The sequence below is a fragment of the Limulus polyphemus genome, unplaced genomic scaffold (assembly GCF_000517525.1).
Source record: "Limulus polyphemus unplaced genomic scaffold, Limulus_polyphemus-2.1.2 Scaffold1442, whole genome shotgun sequence".
Classification (NCBI taxonomy): Eukaryota; Metazoa; Arthropoda; class Merostomata; order Xiphosura; family Limulidae; genus Limulus; species Limulus polyphemus.
The window spans coordinates 166219-180077 of NW_013667052.1; the positions used below are offsets into that span (position 1 = coordinate 166219).

General features: G+C 31.4%; 1 protein-coding gene across 2 annotated transcripts in view; it reads right to left on the reverse strand.

Annotated features, from left to right (window-relative positions):
- The window catches only part of LOC106463593 (transformer-2 protein homolog alpha-like), a 43603-nt gene extending 32162 nt beyond the window's left edge, over positions 1-11441 (reverse strand). For both annotated transcript variants that reach the window (XM_013923638.2, XM_022391122.1), the window contains exons 1-2: positions 11124-11441; positions 4017-4192 (exon numbers count right to left, since the gene is read on the reverse strand). In XM_013923638.2, coding sequence (XP_013779092.1) covers positions 4017-4192; positions 11124-11150 — 203 coding nt within the window. In that variant the 5' untranslated portion in view covers positions 11151-11441. The remainder of the gene's footprint in view (positions 1-4016; positions 4193-11123) is intronic.
- Between the last annotated feature and the right edge of the window lie 2418 nt (positions 11442-13859).

Below are 13859 nucleotides of genomic sequence, written 5' to 3' on the forward strand. Positions count from 1 at the left end.
GACGAACGAACGTAGGTAGTACGTCGTACGAACTAACTACTAACTACTACGTCGTGTTCGTTCGTCGTACTGTCGTACGACGTAGTGTGTATAGTAGTGTGTGTGTGTGTGTGTGTGTGTGTGTGTGTGTGTGTGTGTGTGTGTGTGTGTGTGTGTGTGTGTGTGTGTGTATATATATATACACACACACACACATATATAGAATAGATCGTGTGTTAAGCTTCAAAACTCGTATTCAAATAAATCACCCACTTATCAAACAACAAAAAGGACACCACTGGAATACAAAACAAGCATATATTAGTGGAAGTTAGAGAACTCCTCCTCTTACATATATTTTCCTATAAATCTTTAAACAAATCGAGTAACATTCAAGGAGAAAACATGTATTATGAAAGGCAAATAAATAAATTAACCAATCCAATATTCTTAAAAATCATAAGAAAAACATCAGAGAATTATTTAGATTGGATTGGTATCAGTGACTGATATGGAGGTTGGTCAAAGGTTTAGTTGAATGACAGAATATTAATTGTTTAACTGAAACAAATATTATGGAATTTAAGACAAAGTTCCAACTGATACTTCAAAAAATATCAAACAGTACTGATAACATGGAACTCTCTATGGCCTTAAAAGAGAGAAACAGACCATACAAATAATTAATCTAGAAATTGTCCCTTCAGCTTCCAAATCACAAATACAAGTCTGCAGTCAATATCAACTAAGTTTTCGGAACAACTTCACGCCTAGCAACAGACAACAATCATTGTATTGCCTCGTATGGGAAACTTGGTCTTAGTGTAGGCCCAACTTGTAGCATAAAATATCTATATAGGATTTTACATTTTTATGTGCTCTCACAAACTGTTTGTATTCAGTGTTCAACATGTATTCATTATTATTTCAGAAATGATTGGCCATTCTTATTGTAAAATTGTATGGAACAATCCAAAAAAAAATCTGTTTCTTATCACTGTTTGTGGAAAGTTCTAGATATTTCTAAGCAGCATAAAGTACATATAGAGAAAAAGAAATTTCTAAAATTTCTGTTCCATTGTATACTGTGTGGAAATTTCATTGTTTACTAGTAGAAACATCTTTACATTTCTGAGGTAGGCTTATTGCATATATTAATGCAACAACGTATGCAGTAGATCATCAGCCAGGCAGTGAAGTTAGGTCGGTAGTGATAGTGAAGTCGAGTAGTATTCAGTTTAGCTATGTGTTTAGTAATACAGTGATAAACAGACAGTTGGACAATTGTGGTGTTTCTCACAGTGAAATAAGCATGTGTTATATTTAGAGGTGGCATTCTTTCTGATCAATCTAAAAAATCTCTGTGAAATACTGCAACGAATATGTTAAAAGGGCCTTACTGCATTCATATAGTTTTATCTTTTTTTTTCAGATAAAGTAATCTTATATTCAAAGTAACATCAAGCACCTCCAGTGAGATAAAAAAAAAAGTTGCTTGTGGCATTATTTTGATGTTCTTTCTATCAAATACCAACAGTTCTAGAACATTCTTCTGTTATCGATGAAACTTGCCATAAATACCCAAACACACCACCAAGCTATGCGTGTCTTTAGTTTAGAGGGAGATGTCAATGAAGTAAGCAGAAACAGGCTCATCTGGAATATAATGATCAGCTTTTGTACCTCCACGCTTTGCTTCAACTGTCAAATATAAATTCTTTCAGCTTCAGTGAAAGCAGTTAACTGCATTATCTTGAAAAACAAAATAAAAAATCCAGTTGCATTTTCTCAAGAACAGTTTTCTGTTTGTCTCCTTGCACTAAAATCAACTTTTTGAGTTTTAAAAGAAGTACTGTTGGTTCAGCAAAAAAATATTTTTAATAACTTTTCCACTCATCCACTGAACTCATAAATCATGAGGGTTTGTTGAAAAGTTATCAGCTCAATATTGGCCAATATTTTCTAAATACCAGCCTATAATGATAGATCCCTAACTGAATGACTGATATTTACACTACTTACCTCACACTTATATTTTGCACAAGTGTACTGTCTTGCTCTTTTTCAATAACTTGAGTACAATTTAAAAGAAACCATTTTATGATTTGTCACTTTACATTCTTCAAAGACGAAACTGTTTTGCTTACACTATGTTAGCCTGTGTAGTGTATTACATACACAAGGTACTATATTCTTTCTGTAATACCAGCATCCACCATTTAATGCAGTTAGTCTGTTCCTTAACGCCGCCAAATCAATTTCTCATACGATTATGCATAATAAGGGGAGGATGCATCTTTTGACCAAACAATTCTGTACTTAGAAACTGTTAAACACGTTTTATACTATCAATTAGATACTCAAACATTAAAGTATATAAAACAATAAATAAACCTGAAAATAAGAACATACCGATATACACATCATAGACTAATGCAGCCTATACAATGATTCATGCATTGTTTATGTTTCAAACTTTACACTAACTGCTCTATTTCACAGCACCTCTCCTTTTTGAGCAACGATATCATATGCTATGATCACATCACATTAGATAAAAATTTTTAAATAAAGTTGAATTTTTGGATTTGCACTATGACACACCAGTGTAGGCTTCAATCTAAAATCTCCCTAAGCATTGGCCCCCAAGAAGAAGGGTTATTCAATCTTTTATTGCCTTAAACCCATGTGCATGAAATAAATAACTAAAAGTTCTGTCAGGCATTTTTTTTCGAGTTTCATCAGCAACGAAGACCTGACATAGTAAATATTCTCCTTCTTCAGTAATAGTCTTCAAAGATAAATTGAGCATAAGGTGCATTTTGCACACTGAATCAAAAATTACTATCATGACTGACCACGTTAATAAAAATGTTCTTTAATAAACAAAGACAGCTTTAAAATGAAAATGTACTAATAGAAAGCACACTAAACAAAAGATGCCAGCATTACTTTCATTGATGCCACTGGTTATAATGTAAAATATATATCCATTTTTATTATGTTTAATCTTGTATTATTATATTTATATTATAAAGGTTATTTTCCATTGCAAGCTTAGCATATGGATTTAGAAATAACCTATACCTCTGGCCAGATCTTGTGAGATATCGGAATTATGGTGAAAAACACTGTTAACAAGAAGTGTACAAAACTGCTTAGCTACAATCAGTACCAGGTTGATTTTTACTTATGATCTAAATTGGTAGCTTGCTTTGATCAGGTGTTAATATTAATAATTTATGTTTCCCACTCTCAAGCTATATATATTCATAACTCCTATACTTTAAAAGTTTTAATCTTTTAACTAAGACATTTAAAACATATTTCCCCTAATTTTAATAAATGTTTCAATTATAACTGATACTATTAGAAATTTTTAACTTGAATTTTTTACATGCTTAAGTTCTTTAAATTTTATCTACATTTTCAGATACTATTACTAACTTATTCAATGGCAACCATTATTTCAAACTTTATTCAAATTCTTTTTTATTTTGCATTTATTTTGTGAATACTTGGAGGAACCTCAAACTGGCAGAATGAACTTCTGTAACCTTGTTCTTTACCATCCATAGTAAACTGGCGATATGCAAGTGTGGACATTTACGGAATTAGAATATATTCTGAACATCTGATGTAATACCAAATCTCAGATAATTTTTAAAAATTTGCAAGTTCAGTTAATCAAAGCACCATAAATTTATTTCAACACTGATACATATAAAAACAGTCTCTAGTTAACCAAATTTTTCACCTTAGCTATTAAAAACTTTCACAATATAGTGATACTGCTCACATAGATTTGAATTTGGCTAAATCTAATTCTATATTATTTCATAAATATAGAGAAGATAGTACTGGTAAGAAATATTCTTGTTATCAAATAAAGGTTTTAGTATAAAATTGCAAGACTAAAATACAAAAAAAAAAAACTTAAAACTTGTCCATAGGCATTTTTGTTATATCTTTTTTTGGACTGCAAAGATACAAAGTTCAAGATAAAACTTTCCAGAACACCAGACTACTTGACATACCTTGACCTTGAGTACGAGTGACGGCGTCTGGATTGTGACTGAGATCTCGAACGTGAATGTGGAGTACGGCTGCGTGATCTTGATCTTCTCCGTTCTCTTCGACTTGGAGATTGACGAGGAGATGGGCTTTTCACTTCCAGATGTTGGGAGCCATTCTCTTGGTGATCATTACTTCCCTGTACATGTCCACAAATTATTAGGTTGAGCTTCAAAATTGTTCACACAAGTTCCTTCAAATAGTGATTTTAATTAGGCTAAATATAAACTTCTCCCATTTTGTGTATCACTTCTAAGTAACTTTAAAAAGTAAAAAATAAACAAAGATGATAAAAATAATAATAAACACTATGCTAAAAACTTCAGTTAATAAGTGTTTGAATCATTTTTTTAATAATTATTTTTGGTAAATCTCAAAAATTGTAAGCTTTTTGACAGGAGGTACTATAAGTTCACAATAAATATATCTTGAGCTTTATTTGAAACAACAAACAAAACTACCTACTACTGGTAACCACTGAGATAAGAAAATTGAATGCAATAATATTATTCTTTCAGGATCTAGATGAAAAGCAGCTACATTACACTTTATTGTACAATACCAAACATACCTATCATGAGAAAGCCACTACATTCATTATTATATGCTAGGCCTTAAAATATCCTCTATGGGCTGGCTGAGATATAATGTACATTGAAGATGCTACTCATGCTACAAATAAATCAACATTACTCTTTCAAATACTAATAATGTATTTCAATAAAAACAGATCTATTTCATTTGCTTAAGCCACTAACTGCCACTAAGCAAGAGCTTAACTATTCACCTTGTAAATAAACTCTTGTAAAGCTAATTCTTTCCATATAGTTTGGATTAAGAAAAAAGTGATAAGTTTAAATAATAGCTTGTTTACATGTTTAACAACAATGGGAGTGATGTTTGTTTTTTGCTGAATTTCAGGGTTATATGAACCAGCTGACCCTAATTTAGAAGTAACAGACTAGAGAAAAACAGCTAATCAACACCACCCATTATCAACTATTTGGCTATTCTTTACCAATGAAAAGTTGGATTGACTATCAAATTATATTGCACCCACATCTGAAAGGGCAAGCATGTTTGGTGATGTGATTCAAACCCACAACCCACAGGTTGCAAGTTGAGCACCCTAACTATCAGGCCATGCTATTAAAGGCCCAACATGAGTGAGATGGTCCACTCTGCACATATATAAAAGTAATAAATTATGACACACGCCATATAGCAGCTAGTTTGGTAGCACTTGCCAATTCATCTGTTTAACCTCTCAGAACATTTGGGAATTTATAGATTACAATAATGAATATTTTTCTTTTTGATACGAGATTATATTGATGATAGAATAATCTAATATTGCTTGAAATAGTGGTCAAATTTAAAGGTAGCTGTTTTAAACAATGAAGGAGTCATAATATAAATCCCCATGTTGTGACAATTCAACGTTACAGAGGAAGAGACGTTATACCCACGTACTTAAAATTGTTTGTAGTAAACACACGAAGAAACACATTAACTATTACTCAATATTAGATTGAATATTTTTACTGAATTTTATAAAACAGTCATACATATCAGAATGTTCGTCAATCACAAAATATACATTTGTTTATAATCTATAGAACCAAGGGATTTCATGGACACATTGATAATGCACAATATAACATAAAACAAAGCTTATAACTACCGCCTATAGTACAATTTACATATGCTTTAACTTTCAAGGTCCTAGAAATACATTTCTCTTCAGAAGAGCTTTTAGAATTAGAAAAATTTGATTATTCATAGTATCATCCAACCAGACCTTCATGTACAGTGGCATGTTGTTCATATAAATAGCCAGCATATCCAATGACTCTATACTGTAGCATGCTAAAGCAGTAAATTAGTGATACTAGGTCTATTGAGCAGTCATTACTCAAAATTTGTTTATATGATGATCACTCTTAATGGTATTAACTTTTTATCCTTAAATTTTCACAAAATTAGTAGCAGTTGTGCACAGAGGTATGGTGTGTGAAATATTAACTAAAATAATATGGAACTATAAACTAAAGAATAACAGTAGAAACTGTACAACAATGCAGAATTCACAGAGGGTTCACACATTTACTGAGTTTATTAACATATCTAAATATTCCACACATCTCCAAGTTTGGAGAATAACAACGGGAAACTATATTTAAAGCTTATAACTATAGAAGATAAATACAGAAAAACCATTTCTAAGGGTTTAGCAAAAAAAATGGATAAAGCTGGCAGGAAAGTGATAAAAGTAAATGTTCTCTAAAATCAATATTAATATCAAGATCATGTACTACTATGTGACGAGATACCTACAAAAACACTCGTACCTTGATAACTGTAACTTTAATGCAATTTCCTTGCCTTTTCATGCACCTTTAAATATGCTCTTATTACTACAGCTTCTTTTAATTAATTCAAAAATAGTGGTTTGGGATTTCTTTAAATGCACAAAAAATGGTAATGTATAATACACTGCATGTATAACAGATACCCAGTTGCAATGGCACTAACTGGAACCAAGGAAAATGAAGAAACCTTCTTTCATGCAAGTGATAGATACTTCAAATATTAAGTTCTGTAAGCCTCAGGTAACACTACTGGCTCATGACTGCAGTGCTAGCATTAGGTCAAAATCAGGCAAATATGAGGAAAGCTTGTCTAAAACAATCATGCAAAACATCCTTTAATTGATAAACCTAAATAGTCTTGAAGTTTGTAGTGTACAACGTTACAACCATTCCAAGTAAACAAGTGGGACAGGACCTGACATTATATCACGATGTTGATATGAAATTATTTTCCCCATAATCTCTCTAAATTGCCCCAATATTCATTTGGTTATATGGCCACTCAAAGATTAAAACATGGCCCATTAACCAGTTGAATATGTGGCTAAAGATTATTTTCCCCATAATCTCTCTAAATTGCCCCAATATTCATTTGGTTATATGGCCACTCAAAGATTAAAACATTGTCCCATTAACCAGTTGAATATGTTTAAATATTGTCAAATACAGTCAAATATTACTTAAATAACTTCTGCAATCAAAGCATTAACTTTTTGTTTCACCTAAACATTGTAAAGTTTCTAAAGATGATTTACTACTAAGCTATAAATAAATCTCAATTTATTATTTAGATATGAAACATACGTTTTGTTTTTACTTACATACAATCATAGCTTTTATTTGTGAGAAAAGGTAGCCTAGATGAGACAACCGACTACCGTATTTTTTGGAATATAAGATGCACTGGTGTATAAGACGCACCCTTATTTTGAAGACAAAGTTTTGGGGGAAAAAAAGCTACAGTCGCACTTGAAAGATTTTTATTGAATAAAAATTCAATTTGATACTTTAAAAATTAGTATATATTGTTCAAAACACAAAAGAGCTCAAAACATCAAAATAAGAAAATACCGTAAATCAAAAAAAGGTTTACTGTTATTAAGTTTGGTTCAAAAACCCACAAGATCTTCATTGCTTTCACTGTAATTTATTTTTATTATTATTATTTAGGGAGCATTAAAAATAGTTATGTTTTTAAAAGAAAAAACTACTATTGTTATAAATAACACATTCAATTGGACTATACTATGCATGCCTATTTAAATATATTTACACATGGCTTGTGTATATTGTATATATATACATATATATTATTCATACCTTCAGTGTATAGGATGCAAGCAGATTTTGACATGAAATTTTGCGGTAAAAAGTGCATCTTATACACTGAAAAATATGGTACATATTATGACTCGTTGCTCTTTTTTATGTTCTAACATGTAGGTATATTAAATGTGTTATGCAAAGTGATGTCATTCAATGGACACATATACTGTAGAACTAAGTGACTAGCTCAATACAATCAAACATCTATGAGCATTGACCATACCAACTAGTGTCAAAAAATAATCATGTAACTGATTAATGGCATAAAAATAATAAACCAATAAAAATTAGTGTTTCCAATTATTCAAGTAATGAAAATACTGTCATTATGATTATATATTATTTTAAATTATTTCAGCTTTCTTCAGTTTAACTGATTAATGTAATTACTCACAAAAATATTCAACTAATCAAAAATAGTTTTTCTGATTATTACCGATTTTGTTTCTTTCAACTATCCAATATACAAGCTGAGCTTAATTAGTGTCACAACTCCCATAAGAACAAACTAAGGCCAGGCTTAAAATATTTCTGTATGCCCGACCAACTGTCTGAAATTTGGGGCCAACTTATTTTTTTGATATTATGACCTGGGATACTTTTATTTTCATCAATTTCTGCCAATATACTAACCCATCTAACAACATTTGCCAACCTTAAGATTTTTTTATTACCGTATTATGGTTAGAATAATGTTTCTCAGAAATTCACGTAGTCTACAACAATGTGGGAGGGCATAACCTGATTACCAAACGACAGCTCTATGCTGATTGGCCAATGCATTGAGGTTTGACAACATGGCTTATCTCGTCTCCAGGACCCTTTGCTAAACCAATAATACACGACCTAGCAGGGGAGAATTTACTATTGCCAAGTTTACATCAAGAACACGCCAAACCCACGACCGTTCAGTGTATCCGTCTCTAAAATATATTCTCGCAGATTGAGGATTATGATCAAAAACAAATTATTTCCAATTGGAGGGAAGTACTTGTAGTTCATCTTGGAAAACAAGATGACACAGAAGAAAAAAAAACATAAAATTGTCGGTAACATTCAATTCAACTTCACATATCGATGTCGATAACGACCAGCAAATATATGTTGCAAAATAATTTTACATTTCTGTAAATCTGTTAGAATAAATGTTGATAGTAACCCAGGTTAAGTAGTTAGCACACAGGATCACCTACAAAAATTTTAATATTTTCAAAACGAGACCCAAAACTCAAGCGCTTTCGATTAATTGACTTTCTTTTTCAGGAGAATAGTCAAGTATTCGAAAGTGACCAAGTTCTGTGTCTCATCTTGAAAATATTACAAATGTTGATAGTAATTGTATTCATGATTTAATATGTTATGTTTCAGGTTATAATGGAACCATGTCATTGTTATGTACCTTTATTAATAATATTACTTAACAATATGAAAAACATCTTGAAGCTTGGCTTTAAAATATTTTTGTTTGCTGTAACTCTAAACTGATTTAAAATGTGGGTAGGTAGATAGGTAACTTTTAATTTTTTTTTTAAATTGGTTGGCAAAAATATTAGGAAATACCACTAGAATGCCTTTATTCAAAAATGTAAACAAAGTAATACAAGAAAATTTTAAAACAATGCTAATAATCTTTAAAAGACTTCTTACAAAAGTGTTCCACACCATTTACAGGATCCTCCTCCTTTTCTTCAGAAAAGTTTAGTTTTTGAAAGCCATATTTTTAAACCCTAGGACATAACTCTTGTTAACTCTGCAACTGACCAACCATAAATTTGAAAAATAGTCTGACTTGCGTAATGCATGTACTTATAGTTTGAATTTTTTTAAACTTTGTTAGATAGGTATATGAAGATGTAAGTAAAATAATTTTTTTTTTCAGCTAAGGGATGATGTGAATGGTCTTTGTCACCATATCTTTTTTTTCTTATAAATTATGTTATGACCACTGATACTCAAATCCTCTTTCATAAATCAAACTGTATCTTCCTCAGTATTAAGAACAAAGGTTATAAAATAGTATTTTACTAGTAGAATCTTTTACATGCTTAATACAAAAACAGTCCCCCACAAGTTTCATAAAAATTCATCCTCAGGAAAAGAAGTGATTATTCCCATCAATTTCTCCAAACTTAAATAATATAACTCTGTTTACTGGTAGAATAACTAATCTGAATGTTTATACACCTGTATAAACAACCTGATCAGATGGCCAACAAAAATTGCCAATGAAATTTTTTTTTCTTTTTAAGAATTTCAACTTTTTATGCCCATAAAATTTATTCAAACCTCAGTGTTGTTACTTCTCTCAAATTCTCACTTCACTTCTTACAAAGAAAATTACCCTCACACTTTTCTTACTTTAATATTTGTAAAATCTTATAAAATGAGATTTGTATAATATACATTAACTGAGAGTGCGACAGTATCAATATCTTTCAAGCCAATTGACACTTAAAATTAAATTCTAACAACTTGCTGTTATCACAAAACTTCTTTTGTCATTATAAAAGAAATTTAATTATTTAGTTCTCTATTGGAAAACAATCTTATCGTTTTACATCACATCTTTTAAAATCCATGAAATTATCCTCTCCCCCATTTAAAGAATTTTTATCACCTCTATCTAAACTTAGTTTATAAAATCTCTAAGTGCTTCCTCTTCCAATGCCTTTGTAAACTTTGAACGGCTGTCAGTGTCACTGTTTTCTTACGATTCTTAGCCTTACAGAACCTGTAACACTAGCAAGAAATGTCACAGACCCACAAGCAATTTGGTGAATAAGTTGGCAAGCGACTTATAAACATAATGAAGTGACTTTTTTTTTGGGGGGGGGGGGACATAGTAATATTACATGTTTTAGCAGAATATATTCCCCATAAATAAATCTCTTCATTATGTTTATAATTTATAACAAAAATCGTTGTTTGCCAACTTATTATTATATTAGCATAATATGCTTCCGTACTAAAGCAAGCTTCAGGAATAAATATTTAAAAACAGTATTTACAAAAACCGATGTGATAGGGTGCACTAACCACATTAATAAATAGTTCTAATTGCTACTTAATTTTAGGGTTAACAGCACTAGTGTCACACATATTCACATTGCAGCAGAACTTTACCAGTTAGGCCTAATTTGCAATTACAGTTTAAGTGGGCAAAAACCTAGCCTAGGCTGCAGTGACACTAGCATCACGGTACAACTCTAAGCCTAGTTATTGTATTAAGTCACAGTGGAAGTTACAAACACAGAGTATGTTATAATTATATACATATATAATTATGGAATACGCTATTGGTGTGATGTACATACTCCTAGATTATATATTACGGTGGCCCACTGGGAGAAAAATAAATAAATGAATACTTACTTCTCGATCACTGTCGTCACGGCTCATTTCTTAATTCTTTAAGTTTTAACTTATGAGTTAACTTCTATTTTTAATAATGTTAGTTCACCGACACTGATTGTTAGTACGATTGCAAGTCTGTTAATATTATATACTTTAACTGGTATAAGTACTCAAAATATCGGATTAACGACTAATTATTTTTAACCTTGTGGTAAGACACCAATTTTACATGGATTCAGTTTATCCTTCCACAACGGACAAGTCAAACTACTAGTACTAGTTAGGCCTACTCCTATACGAGCAAACACAATGCCTCAACTCCTAGAACCCACTCTAAATTCAGCGGCTGATATTACTTTACAGTTACATGTTCTTTATTAGGTAACCTTAAAACACACGAAAGAAGGCAATATTTTAAGAAAATCAAAAGTTTCAAGACGATTATTTGTTATTCGTACAATTTAATTACTTAATATTCAAATATTTTCATTGTATGTCGGTATTTTCCCCATATTTTAGAATAATATACTACAGATACTGACATATTGGTAATTATGGAATATTATTATTAATATATAATAACAATCGAAACAATAGACGAATTTCACTTCAAAACAATTGCACTTTTATAACGTTCCAGAAACAGGAACGTTAATAATTAGTGGCTAAATGTTATCACTGTTTGATTTATTTAGAGTTATATGAAATATTGGTGATATAATAAACGTCACGAAACGGCTAAGAGGATTCGGAAATAATATTAAATTTATATAACGTTTCGTTTTACAACTGGGACCCTTTATGTAAATCCTCAATAGAGAATTCCATACTGCAAACAAAATAATCTCCAGTTCTCAGGCTTAATTAGTGCTTTCAATTAAGGTTGAATATTTGTATAGATAGCTCCTGGTGTAAAGTCTCATGGTTGTTTTCCTACTGTTTTCCTAATTGTCATTAATATAACATATATATAGCAGAAAGTAAGTTTCAATGGCACTAATATAATAAAATATATAAAATAGTGTTACGTCTCTGTTCGTTAGTTAATTTTCCGTAAAAATTCTTTCCGATGAAACTTTAGCGACACAAGTCCTTTATTAAATAAAACTGGTTTATTCTTTCTGAATACAACTTTGCAATACACTTAATTTCCCCAGTCACGCTATAATTCACAACGAACGTCTCACGTGCTCGACTCAACAATACGTCTCTCTCTGTCCGCAGTTCAACTACACTACCATGTTGCCGTCAGTTCTTGGCAGCTTATATATACAAGACTACCGCATATCTAGTAGCCTCTCGAGAGTTCAGGAAGGGACAGGATCCTTCTAGAAGTTCATGACGTGTTACTAGTGTCACGTGACCTCCGCTGTCGTAACAATATAGTATACATCAAATCGAGCGCACATTCATGTAGAAATTAGTGAGCATCGCGTGTACATTAGTTTAAAGGAGTGATTGTGTGTAATTGTACACTGACATCTGACAAAGAGTTATAAGTATTTTCGATACAGCACGTTCCAGAAATAATGTATAAGGAATGAATTGAACATGCACAGCAAAGGAAAACGCGTAAGTTCAAGCGAATAAATAAAACACCGCTATTACCAACAACATTTTATATTTTACTAAATGGCTGGCTTCTTATTTGTTATGACTTCTCACTGTCTGCTGGGAGTAAGAGAGACTTTCTAAATACATCAGCACAGAACAAGGACAGAGACAAAACATGTTACACCACACCTTCAAGCTAAACAAAGGTCAAGTGCGGTATCTTACAATCCTTAGATTGCCTACGTCAACGATTATCCCGAATGACATATACAAGGTCAAAAAAACCCTAAAATTATAGCAATTTGAAGAAATATCTGTGCCACCCCTTGAGATAGGATTACCTGTCCCAGGGAATGGATACAGGCATAGGGTGAAATTGTTACGTGGTACAGGCTTCTATGGGATAGCCGTTGTTGTACATAACCTTTACCTAAGCTAAATAACTAGTACACGTTTACGACTTTCGACACCCGATTTACAAGGATGTCATAAACTATGTGAATAACACTTGCATTGAAATTTGGTAAAAAATTGTTTTGAAGTAAGCTTTATCTACAGTTTTAATTGTTTTTCATTGGAAATATTCTTATGAAACTATTAGACTTATATTTATTCTATTTATTTAAACCTCTGACATTCTGAATACAGCAATTTTGATTTTCATATTTCCAAATAATCTAGAGACTTCTGGTTCAAAAAATATATTTATATATTTTTTAAAAATCTATACATAGTACTTACAATTAAAAGTTGGTTAAATATATATTTTATAATCTGTAATGAGTAATAGCTAAAACGATATTAAAATCAGAATTACTTACCATAATCCTGTTAACATGGAAATAAAATAAACCCTAGCGTTTTCGACAGGTGGGCTTATTTATGTACTAGCTGAAGTACTGCGAATAATCGAACCCTGGAATTTAGCGTTGTGAGTCCATAAACGTACGGTTGCCCCATTAAAATGCTTTAATTCGTTTTGGAACTGCATTTTTTGTTGTTGATCATCACGTTCCCTTAAATATATATATATTCAGTTTCAACCTGATTGATATTTATCAACTAATGTTGTGAAGACGTGATGCGATTGTAGCGATACACTGTATGGTACGATACGATTTATGTATCTTCACTAAATTTGGCAAGCTTTCAATATGTTTGTTTGTTTTTAATTTTCGCGCAAAGCTACACGAGGGCTAT